Below are 22,513 nucleotides of genomic sequence, written 5' to 3'. Positions count from 1 at the left end.
CTTAAAAACTGTCCAGTGTTGGAGCATTCACAACTTCTGCAGGCAAGTTGTTCCACTTATTGTTCTAACTGTCAGGAAATTTCTCCTTAGTTCTAAGTTGCTTCTTTCTTTGATCAGTTTCCACCCATTGCTTCTTGTCCTGCCCTCAGGTGCTTTGGAGAACAGCCTGACTCCCTCTTCTTTGTGGCAACCCCTGAGATATTGGAACACTGCTATCATGTCTCCCCTAGTCCTTCTTTTCATTAAACTAGACATACCGAGTTTTATTTATTTATTAAACTAGATTTTTTATTTTATTTTATTTATTTATTTATTAAACTAGACATTCCGAGGTTTGTTTCTGAGCTTTAAAGAAATTAGCTAAAAACTCAAAGATTGGCCTCTTACCTGGCTGACCATGCCGTTTAACTGTTCAGAGAGCTTGCGGAGGCTCTCCGTTGTGGAGAGAGACCTAAAGGAGAGACGAGGGATTAATAAGGAAGCTGGAATCGCTCGTCTGGCCGTCCCTGGCCAGGAAAAGAGAGAGCGGGAGAAAGATCTTCTGTCGTAGAAATTGAAACCAAAGAAACATCTCTCACCTATTTTCGTCCAACACAGTATTACGATCAGCGTCACCGATCTGTGAAAGAGAGAGACGCACAATTAAGATTATACTTCAAAGAGCACATAAAGCACAGGGAGACGCGGAGAGACTGTCGGGCCCCTATCGGAGCCTGAATCGGAGGAAGACGAGCCAGAACCGGAGCCGACGGAGATCGAGGGGGGTGGCTTGGTTGGAAAATGGGGAAGAGCAGGCCCATTCATGCCAGGGCCTTTCAGGATTGGGACTGTTTGTAGGCAGGGGGGCAAGGTAGGCTAAGCAGTGAACATGAGAGACAGAACTCACACAATGAGCAAGGACCACCCCCTCCTGGTCCTCGAGCACGGAGAGTGGAGAGAAGGCGAGAACAGCGCAGACTGAGCTGGCTATTTGGGAGGAGAGCACCCCGCCCCCTCTTCGCAAGGCACACCTGGGGTCTGAGACTTAAGGAGACGCTGTGGGGAGGGATATTTGTTGGGAACAAACGCTGAATTCATGGGAGTGTTGAGTGCCGACGTTTGAACTTTCTTGCCTTCTTTCTGGCTTTCTGGCTTAATTGCCTGGCTCCTTTGCTTCCAGGACTCCTTGACTTGCCCTGCTGGATTTCTTGCTTTGCCGCCGCTGTGCTCACAGTGCTTGGGCTGAACTACTTGCAGTTAGAGGCTGCTGTTGTGGTCCGCCAGCAGGCTGTGGAGCTAGCAACAGAGTCAGGCAGCAATGAGGCTGACAAAGAGCATGGGCCAGTCCTGGAGGCTGGGGAAGGCCCGAATGAGGCCTCTGTGTCGGAGGCAGAGATGGGGACAGGGCCATCTGGGAGTGATGTGTGGACTCCAGAGCCTCCAGAATCTGATAGTAGTGAGGCAGAGGAACAGGAAGAGCCTGTTCCTAATGCAAACATGAGAAGAGGTGCCAGAAGGCAAGAGTAGCTAAAGCCAAGAGGATGACCCAGGAGTAGGGCCAAGAGATGATTCGCCCCTCCCATAAGGCTTAAAAAGACCAGCAACGGCGTTTGGGCTCTTTGCCGGAAAACAAGGTTGATAGAATGGCTCCTTGTCTTGCTGCATTTATTTCTTGTTGGCATCTTCTGCTTTTTAACTTTTGCCAAGAAAAGCCTTTGGCAGCTTGCCTAATTAGACCAAGGTTGGTGATAAAGACTGAAGAATTGTGTTCTGAAGAATTTGCTTTTAGTTTGGACGACGCTGAGAATGAATAAAGTCTGTTTTCTTTTTGAACTGATTGCGTTTACTACCGAGTCACAACAGCTACTTGAGGTGTGTCTGTGCCATCACTTTGCTCTGGGGCTTGCCAGAAACATGAAAGCATTTGGGGAAATTTGGGAGCAATAAAGGGGGCGGTTTGAACTGGCAGCTGCCTGTGTTGCTCTCTGTGCCGTGCCTCCGGTCATCAAGGACATCTTCACAAATGAAGGTGAATCTAGGTGTCCCAGGATAATGTTGCAGGACCTAATCTGGGTCGGTCATGGGGACCAGAGGTTTAGTCTTCCGAGCTTTCGGACACATGCTGGAGCTCATCCTCAGGGAACGTCTCTCTATCTTATCAAGTACAGGAAGCCCTCAATTTTTTACAACAGTCTATTTGGTGACCGTTCAAAATTATCAGGGCCACTGAATCTTCACACTTACGACCGTTCCTGCATCCCCACGGTCAGGGGATCAAAATTCAGACCCTTGGCTCATATTTATGTGTCCCTGGGATCCTCTTATGCAAGCTTCTGACAAGCAAAGTCAAGGGGGACGCCCGATTCACTTAACAACCGGGTGACTAAGTAATCCACTGCAGGGATTCACTGAACGACCGGGGCAAGAAAAGTCTCAAAATGGGACAAAACACAATTAAAACTTCGGCAAAGAAAAGTTGGGCTCAACTGTGGTCGTTAAGTCGAGGACTACCGGGAGAAGTGGATGTTTACCAACCTGTGACAGCTGCCCGGGGTTTAGAGCAACACAGGCAGACACGTCTTTGCTGTTAGACAGCAAGGAGACGCCAGCGGCTATGTCGCCATCGTTGTGGGCCTGTCAGAAAACACACAACACCACAAGGGTTAAACCCACCAGGCTGGGAGGTGGGGAAGGAAGCAGACGTACAGCTTCGCTTGGAAACCTGTCCCACAAAGATTATCCTAATATCAAAAAAAAAAAGAAAAAGAAAAAAAAAAGAAAAAGAAAACCCAACCTAATCCTCTTAATGCCCAAAGTCAGCTAAGTGTTGTGTCCCCCTCCCACTCCGACGACCGGGTCTAGGAAGTCCGTATCAAGCGTGGCAACAAAGCCTCTGCAGCTTTGCCAAATTCCTTCCAGGTTTCTCAGGGCAGGCAGGAGTCCAACTTGTGACTTCAGCAAACTAGATGAGACTTTGCTTGACTCAAGGTTGGAATGCCACAAGCAGGTCCTTTATATAGGCTGTGGGGTGTGGCTCCACGACTCAGCATTTATCCAGGCCTGCCCCTCCCTTCCTTCTGCTGGTGTCGCCTCTCAGATCTCCGGAAGCGAGGATCCTCCCACTCTAAATTGTCTTCGGCATCTGGGAAAGGGAGGGGTCAGAGGGAGCAGGTCTGGGTAATTGCACCACTTGGCTGAATTCCTGCTCTGACAGCTGCATCGAAGGAACACACACAGTATGAGTGAGCTGTATTGGGTTTCTGTTTTCACTCCTTGACTCCTCTCCGGGCATGGGGCCAGGGCGAGGGGCTGGAGGCATGACAGGCTGTTCATCTTCATTATCAGACTCGGAGTCTGATAACAGAGACGGGAGGGGCCGTCTGAGGAGGACGAGGCACAACACTAAGGTTCTACAATGGGAAACTAAGCCTGCCGCTTCGGAGGGCTGCTAAGTTAGGCTGAAGTGGGAAGAGGATACAGATATTTTTCTCGCGGAGCACCAGTGGTCCACGGACCACCACTTGGCGACCGCTGCTTTATGAGGCAGGCCCCCTCTTGTAATATTTGCACGGGGAATGGAAGCTACACCTACAATCACATGCCTGCTGGAATGAGGGAGAAGTCCGAAAGGGGGGCGGGGGAATGGAATTTGACTCTGCACAAGCTATGTACACGTCAAAGAAAATACGAAAAAAGAAGAAACGTTCAGCTCATTTAGCGATTGTTCGAAGTTGCCACAGCACTGGAAAAAGGAACTCAGAACCATTTTTTCACACTTAAGACAGTTGCAATATCCTCTAGGAAACCGGATCCAAATTCTTGGGACTCATATTTTGGGCGGTTGCCACGTCCCAGGTGTGTGTGTGTGTGTGTGTGTGTGTGTGTGTGTGTGTCATGTGATCCCCTTTTGCGACCTTCTGACAAGCAAGGGGGAGGGAAGCCGGAGTCACTTAACAACGGGGTTAACTTAACAGTGCAGCGATTGATTTAACGACGGTGGCAAGAAAGGTCGTAGAACGTGAGAAAATTCGCTGAAGACATGTTTTGCTTAGCAGCAGAAATGTTGTTGGGCTCCACTGTTGTGGCCGTAAGTCGAGAGGCCTACCTCTGGTGTGTTGTGTTTGTGTGTCCGTAGCTACCCAGAGTCGCTTGAGTGTGAGATGGGCGGAATGTAAATGTGATAACACACACAGAGAAATCTTCAGATCAGACGGCATGCGAGTTTCAGAACCACTCAAAACCGGAGGACTTTTTATGTATAATGTACACTGAAGGGGGATACAGTGGCTCAGTGGCTAAGACGCTGAGCTTCTCGATCGAAAGGTTGGCAGTTCAGCGTTCGAATCCCGAGCGCTGTGTAACAGGGGTGAGCTCCCGTGACCTGTCCCAGCTTCTGCCAACCTAGCAGTTCGAAAGCAGGTAAAAAATGCAAGTAGAAAAATAGGGACCAGCTTTGGTGGAAAGGGAACAGCGTTCTGTGCGCCTTTGGCGTTGAGTCATGCCGGCCACGTGACCAGAGACATATCTTCGGACGGCGCTGGCTCTTCGGCTTTGAAACGGAGATGAGCACCGTCCCCTAGAGTCAGGAACGACTAGCACATACATGCGAGGGGAACTTTTACCTTTACCCTGAAGATGGCACTTAATTTCGTTGTACGAGATGCAATGACAATCAAGTAAACTAAACTAAACTACTTATGGAAAACACACATCCTTCCTCCTTCCCTCCTTGAACAGTCCGAATTCCAGATATACAGGAATACACAAGTTTTAGGGAGATGTTTCTAAGGGAAAAATAAATCCGCATGTGCAGAGAAGAATCTCAACAGTTCAGTTCTTTTGGTGATTCACTATGACCAAGGCCACTTCGTTTATGAGAACCTCGCTTTCGGAAAGGAAGTTGGGATGGGGATGGGGGAAGAGGTTTCTCTCTGGTCAAGATGCTTGCGATTTACTTAGAGGTAGTCCTCGACTTACAACCGTTCCATTTAGTGACCGTCGGGAGTCAGAATGCAATTGGGGGGAAAAAGTGAATTAGGATTGGGTTTTTTTTTCAGACTGACGACCGTTATAGTGTTTTCATTCACGCAATTTACATTCAGACGCTCCGTAACTGGTTCGTATTTATGACAGTTGCAGGGTCTTGGAGTCCCCTTTTTGCGACCTTCTGACGAGCAAAATCAAGGGGTGGGCAGGGTGGATAAAAATCGATGGTTTTTTAAAAAAAAAATATCAAAAAAGTCGGATTTTTTTAAAGATTTAAATCGTGTGGTTTTTTTTAAAATCTTTATTTTCATAAAATGCTTTTGGAATAAAAAAATCTATATAAAGATGGTTTATATGAAAATGTTGGATAACCATCTGACTGAGATGGTGTAGGGTTTCCTGCCTGGGCAAGGGGTTGGACTAGAAGGCCTCTAAGGTCCCTTCCAACTCTGTTGTTATATTATATTATAAGATAGTTTTGTTTCAGATACATTCATAATTTAAGTTTATCCACCATGAAATGGGGCTGAGTTACATAGCATGAGGCTCTATATTCTGCAATATTTACATTTTGGGTAAACTCATTCCATGAATCCAAGCTCTGCAAACTAAATACGAAGCCTTCATTTTGTTTGCAAAGAATCATATTGAAGATTCTAACTGCCAGCCAAGAATGAGTCCTTCCATTTCAAGAGCGCCTTGTCGTTTCAGATCCATCATGGCAGCAGCGCCCTGTTAGCGGGCATCCACTCACCTGCTGCCCGCCACCTCCCTCACCTTGTTGTCTCCCTGCCGCATCCCCAGCTGTCCCATTAAAGTGACTGGGACGGTCGGTGAGTCAACAGCGGGTCAGAGGAGGAGCCACTGCGGGAAAGAGATGATTATTGCGCTTTCAAAATTATGATTTACATCAAAGCCTTTTTACAAGGGATTTAAATCGACTTGATTTAAATCAAATCCACCCTGGGGGGGAGGGTGGGGGAGGGGAAGCCAGATTCACTTAGCAATCAGGTGACCAACATTAACACCTGCAGCAATTCACTTAAGAACTGCGGCAAGAGGCGGCGTAAAACGGAGCAAAATTCACTTAACAAAGGCTTCCCGCTCTACTGCGGTTGTAAAGTCGAGGACTACCTGCCTTGAAAACCCCAGGGGGGCGGGGGCGGGGGGGCTGTTTGGCCCTTGTAATCTGAACCGGGTTAAGGAACTGCATGCAGGGAGGAATTGAGTGAAGAAAGCAGGTGGTTAAAAATAATGCCGCACAGACAAGCCACGACGACATTCCCAGCACGGGCCGCAAAGGCAGCCTGCCAACCTCCCTGCCCCCCCCCCGCCCCCCGTCAGCGTTTATAAAAGCACGACGCCACGGGCTCAGCCCGGGATCGGAAGCCGGCGGTATGGATGGAGAGCAAGCCCAGCCGGATCGATTCTGAAAGCTGCCTCACCTTCCACTTGTCCAATGTAGGTATGGCTACCCCATTGGAGCAGTTGAAGTCGGACACCAGCGCCTTCAGAAGGTTCTCAATCTACAGGAGCAAAAGAGAAAAAGGGAGGAAGAGAAAGAGCTGAGAGGAGGAAAAAAAAAAAAGGACAGGACAGAACGGTCGATTTTCCCCCAAAGCGAAAGGAACGAGACCAAGGAGAGCCTGCACAGGAAAAGTGAAGGAAGACAAGCAAGGGCCCCACTGAAGACCGTGGAACTCGCTGGCACTTGGGTTTCTTTCAGGATTTGGATGGCGAATTTAAGGCGGGGGGGGGGGAACACTTTTGTTCTGACTTGCCAGGACACAACTCTACAATCAAACATTCTTTCTTACAGTTGTCTATTGTTTCTTAATACCAGAGACAGACAGAGAGAGAGAGACGGAGAGAGAAAGAGAGAGAGACAGACAGAAAGAGACAAAGAGAGACAGATAGACAGAGATGGAGAGAGAGAAAAAGAGAGAGAGAGAGAGAGAAAGAGATATATATATAGAAAGAAAGACAGACGGCGAGAGAGATGGAGAGAAAGAGAGACAGACGGAGAGAGAGATGGAGAGAAAGAGAGACAGACGGAGAGAGAGATGGAGAGAAAGAGAAACAGAAACACACAGAGAGAGATGGAGAGAGAGAGAGAGAGAGACAGAGACAGACAGACAGATGGAAAGAGAGGAAGAGAGACAAAGACAGAGAGAGAGAAAGAGACAGTTTTCAACTTACAACAGTTTATTTAGTGACCGTCTGTAGCTACCACGACACTGAAAAAGGTAACCTAGCACCGTTTTTCACACTTATAACTGTTCCAGCATCGCTGTGGTCACACGGTCAAAATTCAGACACTTGGCAACTGGCTCATAGTTATGACTGTGGCAGCGTCCCGGAGTCATGTGACCACCTTTTGAAACTTTCCGACAAGCAAACTCAACGGGGGAGCCAGGTTTCCTTAACAATTGTGACTCTAGCTTAACAACGACAGCGATTCACTTAACAACCGTGGCCAGAAAAGTTGTAAAACGGGACAAAACCCAGCGAACAACCGTCTCGCTCAGCCACAGAAATTTTGGCCTCCATTGTGACTTACACAATCAATCAATTCAGTTTTATTGCCCTCCTAGACCAGAGACCAGAACAAATAAAAACACTCAGTAAATATACAGTTAAAAATTCTAGTGATCAAATAAGAAATGACAACGAAAATCTATGATCAGATCTAGTCTGTCGATTGATTGATTATACATGGTCTAACTATACTAAAATTACAATCCAATTTTAACACAAGGTTAAAAACTCCAGCAGGTATCCATTAATCTTTGCTACAAGCTAATGGTCATCTGGAGATCTGCAACTCAGAACTGGTAGCTCTATTTCAGGAGAAACGCAACTATGGCCCGTAGATCACCTACGGACTTCAACTCCCATAATCCCTGAGCCAGCCCTGCTCTGCTTGAAGCAGAATCCAGGAAGCAACAGACCCTGGAGCACGTGGCACAAGATTCGGATTAACAGAGTTGGACGGGACCTTGTAGGTCATCTAGCCCAACCTCCTGCCCAAGCAGGAGACCCTACATCATTTCTGACAAATGGCAGTCCAGTTTCTTCTTCTTGAAAGTCTCAAGTGATGAAGTTCCCACAACTTCCGAAGGCAATTTCTGTTCCATGGGTTGATTGCTCTCACTGTCAGGAAATTTCTCCTTATTTCCAGGTTGAATCTCTCCTTGATCGGTTTCTATCCACTATTCCTTGTCTGGCCTTTGGGTGCTTTGGAAAACAGCTTGACCCCCTTCCTCCTCTCTGTGGCAGCCCCTCAAATATTGGAAGGCTGCTATCCTGTCTCCCCTGGTCCTTCTCTTCACTAGACTAGCCATGCACGGTTCCTGCAACCGTTCATCGTATGTTTTAGCCTCCAGTCCCTGTAAGTAGAGAAAACTTACGTTTTCAGGAGATTGTACTCCATCACTAACAGGCGTCTCTGGGCGGCTTGCTTCTTTACTTCTCCGTTTCTTTTTGGCCCCCGCTGCGGACACAGGGCTGTTTTTCTGCTGATATTCTTTCAGCTGAGAGGGGGGAAAAAAAAGGTTGAACGGTTTGAAATTCATCTAAGCTGAAGTTGCAACAGTCTCCATGCAAAACTAAAATATAGCAGAGAAAAATAAAAAAATAAAACAAAACAGGGCACCCTCAGGAAAAGGAGGAATTTATTTATTGAATGTATTGATTATTCAGGTGAATTTTTTCCCTGAGTTGGTACTAGCTAAGTATATGGTCCCTATAGTTTGAACAATCGCTTATAATATTAGATCTCCTAATCCGTTAAATTTCCGTTAGGTGACATTTTAACAGTTCTGATGATGTGGTTGCACGCTTTCACAAGCTCGTTTCCTGTTACATCCCTAGCAAAAGCGGCAAGGAAAAATATCCATAGGGGCCTCTGTGGCTCAGACTGGTAAGACAGTCTGTTATTAACAGCAGCTGCTTGCAATTACTGCAGGTTCAAGCCCCACCAGGCCCAAAGTTGACTCAGCCTTCCATCCTTTATAAGGTAGGTAAAATGAGGACCCAGATTGTTGGGGGGGGGGCAATAAGTTGACTTTGTATATAATATACAAATGGATGAAGACTATTGCTTAACACAATGTAAGCCGCCCATCTTCGGAGAAGGGCGGGATATAAATTCAAACTAAAAAAAAAAAAGGAAAAATATCCATATATATTTTGGAAAATTATACAACTGGCTTATAGACAGTCTTCAAAAATCCTCCCCCCACCCCCAACATATGAAACTGTTATTACTGTTCAATCCAAATTTTCCAGGCATTTACTACATATTCTCATATAAATTACCTGTTTTTATTAGCTATTAGATATTAGGCTCATACACTCCAAAGGATTGTAATACGTAGTGACACCAACAGTAACCAGTGTCTGAAGACTGGATAAAACCCACATAGCAACCTTTTAAAGAAGTATTTAAACAATCTATTAAGTACATCCAGATACTCAGGAGTCTGCAATTTGAAGCATTTTTTCCAGTTCTATGTGCAATCTTTCTTTATATAGTATCACAAAAATGAATCAAAACCTACTCTGTTCTTCTTAAAACAATGAAGCATTTTCTCCCTTCAATCATTTCAGAATTGGATTGAAATTAAAATCCAAATGAAATAGATTTCTTCTGTTTACCTATTTCTCATACATTGTTTGACGGAAGGTTACAACACAGCCATAGCCACAGAAAAACAAACAACTACTAAACTTAGTGCCCTAATAGTCTACCTTGTTATTTGATTTACTTGTTATTTGGGTTGGAAGCCAAGGGCGTCCTTGTACCAAACTTGTCCTTGAAATTTTGCCGAAGCTGCCTTTAAACTCTTTCATTCATACAAGACAAAAAAAAGGGGTGTATTTTTCTCCGTTTACCCCAACTTCACTAGACATAATAACAGAGTAGGATAACAGAGTTGGAAGGGACCTTGGAGGTCTTCTAGTCCAACCTCCTGCTCAAGCAGGAAACCCTATGTGATTTGAGACAAACAGTTGTCCAATCTCTTCTTAAGAACTTCCAGTGTTGGAGCATTCACGACTTCTGGAGGCAAGTTGTTCCACTAATTAATTGTTCTCACTGTCAGGAAATTCCTTCTAAGTTCTAGGTTGCTTCTCTCCTTCATTAGTTTCCATCCATTGCTTCTTGTCCTGCCTTCAGGTGCTTTGGAGAATGGCTTGACCTCCTCTTCTCTATGACAGCCCCTCAAATATTAGAATGCTGCTATCGTGTCACCCCTAGTCTTTCTCTATGTTAGATCATAGAACGACAGAGTTGGAAGGGACCTTGGAGGTCTTCTAGTCCTGCCCACTGCTCCAGCAGGCGACCCAAGACCATTCCAGACAAATGGCTGTCCCATCTCTTCTTTAAAACCTCCTGTAGTAATTTAGCATTGTTTAGCATAGCGTAAGTTGCTACCCACCAAGCTGAATAAAATTCACCAGCTACCTTCAACAGCTAGGAAATTTGCTGCGACCTACGGAGAGTTGAGTCAAACAACAACAAACGTCTCTACTTTTCTTACTGTGCTTTCTACAAATAAATACTCCAGGATCTTAAGGTAGGTGTCTACTCTTCCTAAGTAGAGGACAATATGAAACCAGCCCCACCCCCCAAAAAAATAATTCATTATTTTCTAGAACCCAGCTGCCCTGCACAAACAAGTCAGCCACCCACGCATAGCACACATGATTAAATAAACTCTCTGCTAAGAGATCGGGAACTAATCTTAGCTGATCTCTGCACTAGGGGAAAATTTCAGGATCTCGATGTTATAGTCACCAATTTCAATGGCTAGTTTTTAGAAACACATACATACACAAGTGAGGGTTGGCTTTCAAGGCATTCCGGATGATCCTGTCTTTATTTCACAGAAAGCGCCGCCCCAGAGGCATCCACATGAAAGGACCAAAACGCCACAAAAATCAGCACATGCCACGGATGGGTGTCTGTTTATCCAGGAGTTTGGGGAAAAAAACGCCTGGAGTTTCCGGCATGCAAAACTCTCACCTCAGAGATGGTTCACCTGGCTTTACAGGCCATTTGGGTTTCAGGATACGTCGCTCAAACACATTCGAGAGATTAAAAACTACAGGTAATCTTCGACTTAACGACCACAATTGAGGCCAACATTTACGTTGCTAAGCGAGACATTGGTTAAATGAGCTTTGCAACATCTTACGACCTTTTTCTTGCCACTGTTAAGTGAATCACAGCAGCTAGTTAACTCGGTTGTTAAGTGAATCTGGCTTCGCCACTGACTTTGTCAGAAGGGGATCATATCGCCCGGGGACACTGCAATCGTCATAAATATGAATCAGTTGCCAAGCATCCGAATGTAAATTGTGTGACCATCTATTGTAAGTCGAGGACTATCTATATAGATTTTTCTATGTAAGGGGGGGGGAGGAACAACTTCTGCCCTTCAAAAACTATTACAATAATTTCAGGGCAGGGAGAATTTGGGGACAGATTCTAAACTTAAAAATAACTTCCCAGAAGCAAAGTCAACGGGGAACATTGGATTCACAGGATTAAATGGAGCGATTCAATTTACAAGGTCGTAAAATTATATGTGACTCGCTTAACAACCCTCTTGTTTAGCAATGGAAATTCTGGTGCCAAATGTGGTCATAAACTGAGGATTGCCTGTCTGATGCTTAAAAAGCTGCCATTCTCTGGCCTCACCCCGAATCCCAACAACAAAGGAAATATTTTAAGGAAAAGCAGATTTATCTCACCCTCCCTGAAACTATCCACTTGAATCCCACCCCTTCTACTAAATCCCGAGGGGATCCCCTTGTATGGGGATCCACTTATGGTGTCTGTTCCTCCTTCCCCCATGTGCACACAGAGTGAATCTTTGCAAAGGGGCAAATAAAGGGAGGGGGTGCATCCAAGTTTTAGCCCCCAGGAAGGCTTTGGAAGAAACCCCCCTCCCCTCTTTTCCAAGCCCTCATCAGGAGGGGGCTCCTCTCCCAGATTTGCAAAGGGATGTACTAAATCCCAGAGGAGGGGGCTGATTTATGGGGTCTCCCGCATTACAAGATAGTGTCACTCCAACTTAACTTCTGTAGGCACCACAGAAGCACCCCCAACTCAGAACTTCTCCCTCCCACCTTTAACTACAACTCCCATCAGTTTCCACCCCTCCAGAGGCTTCTCTCCCAGGTTTGCAAAGGAATGTCTTGGATCCCAGAGGAGGGGGTTGATTTATGGGGAGGGTCCTCGCATCGCAAGCCCCCATTACAAGATAGAGTCACCCCAACTTAAACTCTGTGCAGGCACCCACAGAAGCACCCCCAAGTCAGAATTCCCACCACGGCACCTTTAACTACAACTCCCATCAGCCTCCCCCCCACCATCCAATGGTTTCTCTTCCAGGTTTGCAAAGGGATTCCCATAGAAGGGGTTGATTTATGGGGAGGGTCTCCAGCATCCCAAGCCTAAGATCGAGTCTTTCCTCCTACCCCTGCCTTCACCCCAAACATCTCCCCCCCAACTCAGGACTCCCCACCACCTTTGACTACAAGTCCCATCAGCCTCTCTCCCCTCCCGGGTTTGCAAAGGGATCTCCTGGATCCCAGAGGAGGGGGCTGATATATGGGGAGGGTCTCCAGCATCGCAAACCCCTATTACAAGATAGAACTCCCCCACACCTTTAACTACAACTCCCATCAGCCTCCACCCCTACAGTGGTTAACCTACGGGGAGGGTCTCCAGCCTCCCAAGCCTAAGATCGAGTCTTTCCTCCTACCCCGCCTTCACCCCAAACATCTCCCCCACACACAACCCAGGACTTCCCCCCCCTCCGCACCTTTGACTACAAGTCCCATCATCCTCCACCCATCCAAAGGCCACGCTTTCCGGGGAAAATGATCCTCCAGCAGCACCCGCCTCCCCGAAGACGACCTCCGGGACCATCAGCCTGCCCCTCCCCACCCACCCCGGTTCCCAGAAGCGATCAGGGCCGCGGGGAGGGGAGGATGGGAGTTGTAGTCCCCGGGGCCGGAAGGCCTGAGGAGGATGGGGCTTGTAGTGCGAGGGCCCTGGAGGGCGTAGAAAGAGGCAAGCCAAGGAGGGTGGGCGTCGTCCCTCCACGGGGGGCCCGAGGCGGAGGGCGGCTCCCGACGAAGCCAGGCCAGGCCCGGACTAGGCCTCGCCGCCTCAGGACGCAACCCGGCCCGGCCGCTCCTGCCTCCCGCGTTTCCCGCTTTACCTTCTTCTTAGCCGCCGCCAGTTTGTTCTGCCTGCTGTCGTCCGCCATCTCCGCGCCGGGCCCGGCCACGTCAACCCGGCCAGGCGACGCGACAGCAAAGCGGCTGGGCAGGACGGAGGCTCCACCCGCAGCCGGGCCACTTAGGCCACGGGCGCTTACTGCGCACGCGCGCGCGGGGGGAAAGGAGGGGCTGACAGGGGGCGGGGCGGCGCTGCCTTTGGGCCAATGGGGAGTCCCCGCCCGCTTCGGCCGCCCCGCCAGGCTGGGCTCGCTCGAGACGCGTCCGCGCAGGCGCGGCGGGAGGCGCATGCGCCCTCTTCTGCTTTCCGCCTGTAATGGCCGCCCTACTGTGGCAGTTGTGCCCTTTTTATTTTTCCTCACCTTCGTTGATGTACGCGCCTCTGCCTTTCTTTTTTTCTGACGCATAATGTTGGGATGAGAAAGGGTTTTGTTAAAAAAAAAAAGAGAGAGAGGATTTAAAAAAGGCTCAAAGGGAAACGGCGGGGGAAGTCCGACAGAGTCAGGCTGGGGATGATGGGCTCTGGAGTTGGTGGTAGTGGGGTTGGGGAGAGACACCTGCAGCTACCCAGAGCCTGCAGCTACCTCGCCCATCATCCTCAGAACAAGAGCTTGGAGGCTCAGCAGAGCTCTTCCTGGGGCTGCCTGTGGGGGTTTCTGGCTTTCCCCCACTTCAGCTCCCATCATTCCCAGCCTGACTCCAGGAGAGAGATGGGAGTTGGAGTCCCCTTGCCCTGAAAGGGTGGGGGCTAATATTAGGGGAGAGGGCTGCAGCTTTGCAATAACCCACCCCTCCCAAAAAAAACCAAAAAAAAAAAAAAACCAGGAGCTTTTGTGAAGAAAACTTATTTTCTGGGAAATGTCATTCATTACAATATCGGTTCCAACTTGCTGGGCTGCTTTCCACAATTTTTTTTTATGATGATTTATTTAAATATAGGTGATTTTTGCTTTCCAAAAGGGGGAGCCGAGAGAGGCATCTTCAAAGCTTTGCAAACATCCCCTCCTTTTTTAAAAAAAATTTTCCCCCTTCCCAACAGCCTCCAAATCCCCTAATTCTGAGCAGCCCTTTTGCAAGCTGGTTTAGCTAACCAAGGCAAGGCAAGGCGTCTGCCAGATGGCTGCGATCAAAGCTGGTGCTTCCATCAGGTCCCTTCCCATTGAGTCATTCTGTAATCAGGTTGGGCTCATAAGAGCACAGGATTAGGGAAGGACCATCAAAGAACATGTTTTTCCTCGTGGAGATACGCCTTCCCAAGCCTGCAGAGACCCAACCCAAGTTGCACTGACTAGCCTGCAGCTTGCATGTCATAAAGGAGCGTGGCAGAATATTTGGCTCTTGGCTGGGTTGAATCACCAAGGTGCTTTTCCAAATGCAAAGGAAACTGCTGGGAAAAAAAACAACGAGAAAGGCAGGGTCTGTTAAAGAGACTGGACAGCCACTTGCCTGCTTGAGCACGGGGCTGGACTAGAAGACCTCCGAGGTCCTTTCAAGCTCTATTTTAGATGGAAAAGGTGGAAGTTGGGCCAGCAAATACCTTGAACAAATTATTTTTATTATTATTGTAAGGGGGCTGCAACATTTCGCCTAATAGTTGAGGAATCCATAATACTGACTTTCACCAGCCTTAAATCCTTCATTGACTTTTTAAGCACCACCTTAACATGGATGTCATTACTGTCCCAAAACTTCCCAATTATTCACACCACTAACTCCTAGTTTAACAAATCTAAATTTGGCTTTTTTAGTATGATGTTTGCCTTGCATTTTCTTGAAGGAACTTGACTTTCTGTTGTGTTGGTTTTTTTTGTCTTGTTTGCCTTGCTGGCATCTTTACTTAGTCCCTTGTATGTTGGCCATTGTTTTCTGATGTTTTACTTTTAAATCATTCTGATTTTCAAAAAAAAATGTAATTTTTTTAATGTCACAGCTTTGGCAGAGTAGAGGAGAGGTATACCTGCAAGAAATAAGCCAACAATCTCAGTTTTTGGACCGCAACCTAGCAAACAAGATGCTTATGAATTACGCACGACCGTGAGCTGCAAAAATCAATTTATTCTTGTGCCTGACAACTGTATGACTCACCAGATGCAGAAGGAAAAGGGAGTTGTTGCGGATTGCAGTTCTACCACTGGCTTGGGAAATATTCCGGCTAAACAAGAACATGAATCTCCTTTGAATCAAGGGGGCAAGCTTAACCTGGGATTAAGGGGGAAAATCTCCCCCAAACCTTTAATAGGGAGGTAAGAGCGGTTTAATTCATTTCTTGGCTAACTTTTTTTTTTATTTTGCATTTATACCCTGCCCTTCTCCGAAGACTCAGGGCGGCTTACACTATGTCAAGCAATAGTCTTCATCCATTTGTATATTATATACAAAGTCAACTTATTGCCCCCAACAATCTGGGTCCTCATTTTACCTACCTTATAAAGGATGGAAGGCTGAGTCAACCTTGGGCCTGGTGGGACTTGAACCTGCAGTAATTGCAGGCAGCTGTGTTAATAACAGACTGTCTTAGCAGTCTGAGCCACCAGAGGCCCTTAACGTAACGATTCAGGTTTGTCCTGACTCATTTGAAGAATTTTTTTTAAAATTTTCTTGACCTTCTTTTTTCTTCCTTTTAAATTCAGGACACCTCAAGCAGCCCGGAGAAGTTGTAATGCAAGCTTTAAGTCTCCGGTAAGTGTCTGTAAAATCAAATTTCTCATCCCTCTATAGAATGTGCATTGATGGATGGGTCTGACATTCTAGGGATGTGTAGGAAGCAATTCTGGAAACCACACTTATAGCCCAGATTCCTTGAGAAGGGGTTCTTTTCTTTTTCTTTTTTTTGAAAAAAAGCTTTTTCTTTTTTCTTTTCTTATATACATATTGTAAATGTACATTCTCTTGTCCATAAATAATCATAGATATTTTTTTCTAAAGAAAGCACAAAGATAACACACTTTAATTACATTCGGGGTTGCTCTTCTACCCTTTCTTTCCTTTCATTTCACAACAAACCTTCTCCTTTTTTCCCTCCCTTCCTCCTCGCCTCTCCTATCTTCTTCTTCCTCCTCTCCATCCTCCTCCTACTTCTTCTTCCTCTCCCCCACTCCTCTCCTCTTTCCCTCCTTTCTCACCTTCTCCCCTACTCTTATCCCCTATCCCAGGGGTCTGCAAACTTGGCTCTTTTAAGACTTGTGGACTTCAACTCCCAGCAAAGCTGGCTGAGGAACTCTGGGAGTTGAAGTCCACAAGTCTTAAAAGAGCCAAGTTTGCAGACCCCTGCCCTGTCCTATCTTCTTTTCCTTCCCCTTTCTTCCATCCCTCTCTCTCTGAGAAGGAGTTCTGTAGATGATTCTGGTACCTGGCCAGGAGGATCCTGGTGGTTATCTCTTGGCTGTAAACCAAGTAGGACTAAAAGTTACATTCAACAGGTCAAAATAAGATTTATGTGTGTTGATTGGCTCTGTATCTTTATTTGCAATCATAAAACTAAACCGTATCGATTTTTTAAAGGGAAATCAACATTCTTGGAGGTTCTTGTTTGAATTTTCTTCGAAAACGCTAAGCCGTGAACCCATATTATTGCTTGGGTTGGATTTTTAGTGAGTAGGGAAGGTTGCAACCTTTTTGCAGGATATGCAAGTCTTTTGCTTGTAAATAGAATGGCTTGGAATCGCGACTTATTTTTTTTATAAACCCAAAATTATTTTGATAGTCTTAATATTGTCAGGAAAACTGGAGATATGGTGCAATAACATTTTTTTAGAGTAAAAATTATCTATTTTCTTGGCAATAGATATATATATACTACATAGGGCTGAGTAGATTTTGGTTCTCTCTTTATGGTGTTCATCCTCCACCCCAGCCTGATAGCTGTAAAGCTATTCTAAAATCTCTTGGCATCCCACCCACCCTCATTTGTTGTTGTTAGTTGCGAAGTCGTGTCCAATCCATCGCGACCCCGTGGACAACGTTCCTCCAGGCCTTCCTATCCTCTACCATCCTCTGGAGTCCATTTAAACTCATGCCTACTGCTTCAGTGATTCCATCCAGCCACCTCGTTCTCTGCCGTCCCCTTCTTCTTTTGCCCTCCATCATTCCCAGCATTAGGCTCTTCTCCAGTGAGTCCTTCTTTCTCATTAGGTGGCCAAAATATTTCAGTTTCATCTGCAGGATCTGGCCTTCTAAAGAGCAGTCAGGGTTGATCTCCTCTAGGACTGACCGGTTGGATCGCCTTGCAGTCCAAGGGACTCGCAGGAGTCTTCTCCAGCACCAGAGTTCAAAGGCCTCAATTCTTTGGTGCTCAGCCTTTCTTATGGTCCAACTTTCACAGCCATACATTGCAAAACCATAGTCTTGACTATACATATTTTTGTTGGCAGGGTGATGTCTCTGCTTTTTAGTATGCTGTCTAGCTTTGCCATGGCTTTACTCCCCAGGAGCAAGTGTCTTTTAAGTTCTTGGCTGCAGTCCCCATTTGCGGTGATCTTGGAACCCAGGAAAATAAAATCTTTTCATTACCTCCATTTCTTCCCCATCTATCTGCCAGGAATTGAGAGGGTCAGATGCCATGAACTTCGTTTTCTTAATGTTGAGTTTCAAGCCAACTTTTGCACTCTCGTCCTTCACCCGCATCAAGAGGCTTTTTAGTTCCTCTTTGCTTTCTGCCACCCACCCTCATAAAAACGTTTAACTTTGTCCGTCTTTCTCTGTTCCACAGGTTCTTCCTCCGAGGAGCTGTCAGCCTGCTGATAAGGACATTTTGCAACACGAAGTCGAAGAGCTTAAACGCAAGGAGCTTGCTGTGGATCAGGAAATAGCACAAATCAAGACCGAGTGCGTATTTTATACATATTTCACCTACCTTAAGGCATCTGTTTCAAACTGCTATATTGCATGGGTGGGCAGCGGCAGCTTGAGTGCAGTAACTTTTTCAGGAGGAAAGTTGAGTTAATTTATGTGGGCCAAACCTACTGCTTGGGGAATGGAGTGCTCTGGACCAGCGGTCACCAACCAGTGGTCCGTGGACCACTGGTGGTCCGCGAGAAAATTTTGGTGGTCCGCAGAAAAATTATTTGCACTTTTTATATTGCACTAACTCAGGGGTCCTCAAACTACGCCCCCTGGGCCGGATACGTGCAATGACTCCCTCTTTGGGGTCTTTTTGTGTGGGTCGGAGGGGGACAGAAATTCCGACTTAGGGTCTGCCTCAACCTCCTGGTGTGGGGCTTTGGGCGAAGGCTGGGGGGAAGCGCCGCTGGTGGCGAAGAACAGAAGGGCCCTGTTCTAATGGGACTGCATCATGGCCTGGAACTGGCTGACCCTCTCAGCCCGCTGAGCTTCCAGGCACCAGTATCTGGCCTTGCACTCCTGCAGGTCTTCCCTGTTTGGAAAGCTCCTAGTCCTTAGTGAGGTGCTTCTGCTGAGCCTCCTCCTGAAATGAGCTGTTTTGCCAACTCTTTCTCCCAGTGGCTGCTTAGCTCCAGCAACTGCTTCCTATTGGGACACTAAGGAGTCTGGGCGGGCAGGCGAGGAGGGGCTGGGAGGGGAGGGGCGAGTAGAGACCGGTGAGGTGCCCCTCAATTTGAGTGACATCGTTGACCACGCCTACCCAGTCAGATGACTACCTAGCCAGGCCCACCCAGCCGGTCATTAGGCAGATGATTAGTGGTCCGTGAGATTTAAAATTATGAATTTAGTGGTCCCTGAGGTCCGAAAGGTTGGGGACCCCTGCTGTGGACAACTCCAAAACCCTCTTTTTGTTCTGTAGTCTCTGTTTTTATAGAATTTGTTATTGACCAAGTGTGATTGGACCCACAAGGAATTTGTCTTTGGTGTATATGCTCTCAGTGTACCCAAGGAGAATAAAATACATTCATCAAGAATAGATTCTTAGGTTGCAACATTCCCTACTCACAAAAAATCCAATCCAACTAATAATACGGGTTCACAGCTTAGCGTTTTCTAAGAAAATTCAAGATACAACACTTAGTGATAGTCAAGATTATTAATAAGCTATCAAATCTTACTAGGAAAAAAATACAATATAAATTGAAAGATACAAGCAACATGGTTATAGTAATAAGTGGGAAGAGATAGATACTAGTAAGGAAGAGAAGAATAATAGTAATACAGTCCTAGTAAATTATTTGACATTATGAGGCTGTTTTCCACAGATACAGATACAGATGAACAGAGTTAGAAAGGACCTTGTAGGTCATCTAGTCCAACCCCCTGCCCAAGCAGGAGACCCTACATTATTTCTGACAGATGGCAGTTCAGTCTCTTCTTGAAAGCCTCCAGTGATGAAGCTCCCACAACTTCCGAAGGCAACTTCTGTTCCATGGGTTGATTGTTCTCCCTGTCAGAAAGTTCCTCCTTATTTCTACATTGAATCTCTCTTTGTTCAGTTTCCATCCATTATTCCTTGTCTGGCCTTCTGGTGCTTTGGAAAATAGCTTGACACACACACACACACCCTCCTCTCTGTGGCAGCCCCTCAAATATTGGTAGACAGCTCTCATGTCTCCCCTGGTCCTTCTCTTCACTCGACCAGGCATGCCCAGTTCCTGTTTTAGCCTCTGGAGAACCATTGAATGACCCCAGCACAGCCTGATTGCCAGAGATTAATGAATAAAGTGGAGTATTTTAGAATTTTAGTATCTCGGGAATGGGGTTGGTACATGTTATTTAAGCAAGGCTGGGGTTACTAGAGAAATTACAGGAGAAATACATATTAAATAGAATCATAAATATTTTTTCTCAAATCTTGTTCCTCCTCCCAACAGCTGTTAAGAACCACACATCTGATTTGTCTTGACTTTTCTGATCTTGGTGGTGGTTTTTTTCAGAGGATACAACCTGGAGGAACTGGAAAACCACATTACTCTGCTTCATGAATACAACGAGATCAAAGACACCGGACAAATGCTTTTAGGCAGATTGGGTAAGGACTTAGCATCGTCCTTCACCACCTAGTGCCTCTAAGATGCACACCAACATATAGAATAGAATTGAATTGAATTGAATTGAATTGAATTGAATTCATTATTGGCCAAGTGTGATTGGACACACAAGGAATTTGTCTTTGGTGCATCTGCTCTCAGTGTACATAAAAGAAAAGATATGTTCATCAAGAATCATAAAGTACACTTCATGATAGTCATAGGGTACAAATAAGCAATCTGGAAACAATATCAGTATAAATCGTAAGGATACAAGCTAAAGTTACAGTCCTAAGTGGAAGGTGATGGGAACGATGAGAAAATTAATATTTGTGCAGATTTAGTAAATAGTTTGACAGTGTTGAGGGAATTATTTGTTTAGCAGAGTGATGGCCTTCGGGAAGAACCTGTCCTTGTGTCTAGTTGTTCTGGTGTGCAGTGCTCTGTAGTGTCATTTTGAGGGTAGGAATTGCAACAGTTTATGTCCAGGATGTGAGGGGTCTGTAAATATTTTCACAGCCCTCTTCTTGATTCGTGCAGTATACAGGTCCTCCATGGAAGGCAGGTTGGTGGCCATTGTTTTTTCTGCAGTTCTATTTATCCTCTGAAGTCTGTGTCTGTCTTGTTCGGTTGCAGAACCAAACCAGACAGTTAGAGGTGCAGATTATTATAATTACAATTATATACTTTATACATTAAACATGAAACTCAGTCAACTGATTTTTTATATTATATTACATTATAAAATTATATATAATATATATTGTATATAATGTATATATTATATATAATGTATATATTATAATAATTACTATTATCTCTTGTATTCATTAAACATGAAACAAAGTCAACTGAACATTTAAAAATTTACCCCAAATATCATTGACTGGGTGGTTGTTGTTATTATTTAATATAAATTAATAATAATGGTCTCTTGCCTGGGTGAGGTGGGGGTTTGGACTAGATGACCTACAAAGTCCCTTCCAACTCTGTTAATCTGACTAACCTTCCAATTACAGAGAGTTTGTGGAAGCAATTACTGCCTTGTTTGTGTTTTCTCTTTCTGCGCTCATTTACACAAGCTGCTTTGTGTGTTTTTTCTCCTAGCTGCGATCCGGGGTGTCACCACCAAAGACCTCTACTCTGAATTTGACCTGGACCTTAACGATTAGGAGGAATGCAAAATGTTGACACACCACCTAGACTGCGGAAATATAATACGTGGTGAAAAGGCAACCACTGTAAGTTCATGATGCCCCCCCCAGAAATATTTACAAAACAATAGCTTTAATTTGAGGGGCAAAAATAAATCATTTAATGGATGGAGAAGCTGTTGGGCTTATTACTGCCATTTGGAGATGGACGGAGTAGAATTTTCTGCACTGGATTGAAGAATTGTTAGCGGTGCTATTTGTTGCAAGAGTTGACCAGGCTTAAAATATACAACCATAAAAATAGCAAAGATTTTATTAATCGTATAAATGTTGCAGATGTGATTGATGGTCTAAATCAGGGGTCTGCAACCTTAAAAACTCAAAGAGCCGTTTGGACCCGTATCCCAAAAAGAAAACATCGGGAGCCACAAAACCCTTCCGGTGCCTGACTATTTCCTGAGCAGCCACAAAACTAGCATATGTAGTTGAATTAAACATTCTGTTTTCTTATGAAACTTTTCTTGGATTTATCCATGGTTAGCCTACCAGGGGTTGAAAAGCTCAATAAATTGTGTGCTGGTGGTGTCGCACATTGGCAGTTGTGACGTATATTGAGCGATGGAGCTGCAGCAGAGGGATGAAAGAGCCACACGTGGCTCCAGAGCCACAGGTTGCTGACCCCTGATCTAAATGGAAGTCCCTGCAGCCTTGGGTCCATTGAAGTTCTGCCCTCTTCTCCCCGCAAAGAGGGCTGGATTTGAAAGTGGAATCTTCTCCAAATCGCCACAAATTACTAAACTATGATCTGAAATGTAGGTTTTTTTTCAAATAATGGCTGTTGAAAAAAGCAAGGGATTCCGTTCTTTTGGAACACATTGAGAAAAACAACCCTGTCTAAAAAAATGCTGCGTTATTTGCTTGGGAGTGAGTTTCAGAAGCGTTTGCGAGATGGTTTAAGTTTTGACGCTGAAATAAAGGGGTGTGTTTTTGCGTTAAAATCCAGACACTGCATTCCACAGACGTTGGCATAAATTTGAAAAAGCAAATCAAACTTTTTTTGAGTTCCCTTTAGTAAGCAATATCTGCTAAAAATGTTTATTTCTGTGCTAGGGAGAAACAAAATAGCTTATTTTAATTGAAATTCAGTGGGTGTTTGAAATACACAACTGTAGTAACAATCTGTTACTTTGAAATATCTCATTTCAG

General features: G+C 45.5%; 2 protein-coding genes across 2 annotated transcripts in view; one reads left to right on the top strand and one right to left on the bottom strand.

Annotated features, from left to right (window-relative positions):
* The window catches only part of GOLGA2 (golgin A2), a 47,919-nt gene extending 34,393 nt beyond the window's left edge, over positions 1 to 13,526 (bottom strand). Inside the window, exons 1-6 of the mRNA XM_058159636.1 lie at positions 13,203 to 13,526; positions 8,376 to 8,498; positions 6,411 to 6,491; positions 2,515 to 2,613; positions 579 to 619; positions 388 to 451 (exon numbers count right to left, since the gene is read on the bottom strand). Coding sequence (XP_058015619.1) covers positions 388 to 451; positions 579 to 619; positions 2,515 to 2,613; positions 6,411 to 6,491; positions 8,376 to 8,498; positions 13,203 to 13,511 — 717 coding nt within the window. The 5' untranslated portion in view covers positions 13,512 to 13,526. The remainder of the gene's footprint in view (positions 1 to 387; positions 452 to 578; positions 620 to 2,514; positions 2,614 to 6,410; positions 6,492 to 8,375; positions 8,499 to 13,202) is intronic.
* SWI5 (SWI5 homologous recombination repair protein) lies at positions 13,465 to 21,822 on the top strand. Its single transcript, XM_058159629.1, has 6 exons — positions 13,465 to 13,593; positions 15,152 to 15,464; positions 15,852 to 15,900; positions 17,930 to 18,045; positions 20,061 to 20,155; positions 21,261 to 21,822. Exons 2-6 carry the CDS (start codon positions 15,298 to 15,300, stop codon positions 21,323 to 21,325), a joined length of 492 nt encoding a protein of 163 aa, XP_058015612.1. The 5' UTR covers positions 13,465 to 13,593; positions 15,152 to 15,297; the 3' UTR covers positions 21,326 to 21,822.
* The last annotated feature ends 691 nt before the right edge of the window (positions 21,823 to 22,513 follow it).

Source organism: Ahaetulla prasina, chromosome 16, assembly GCF_028640845.1.
Source record: "Ahaetulla prasina isolate Xishuangbanna chromosome 16, ASM2864084v1, whole genome shotgun sequence".
NCBI lineage: Eukaryota > Metazoa > Chordata > Lepidosauria > Squamata > Colubridae > Ahaetulla > Ahaetulla prasina.
This window is presented reverse-complemented; position numbering and strand designations above follow the sequence as displayed.

What these genes read in the sequence shown, in the direction of transcription:
- SWI5 (XM_058159629.1), top strand. Translation starts at nt 15,298, where the DNA reads ATGACTCACCAGATGCAGAAGGAAAAGGGAGTTGTTGCGGATTGCAGT. An exon ending in CCCAAACCTTTAATAGGGAG is followed by an intron (nt 15,465 to 15,851) that starts GTAAGAGCGGTT and finishes TTTTAAATTCAG; the next exon opens with GACACCTCAAGCAGCCCGGA. An exon ending in ATGCAAGCTTTAAGTCTCCG is followed by an intron (nt 15,901 to 17,929) that starts GTAAGTGTCTGT and finishes TCTGTTCCACAG; the next exon opens with GTTCTTCCTCCGAGGAGCTG.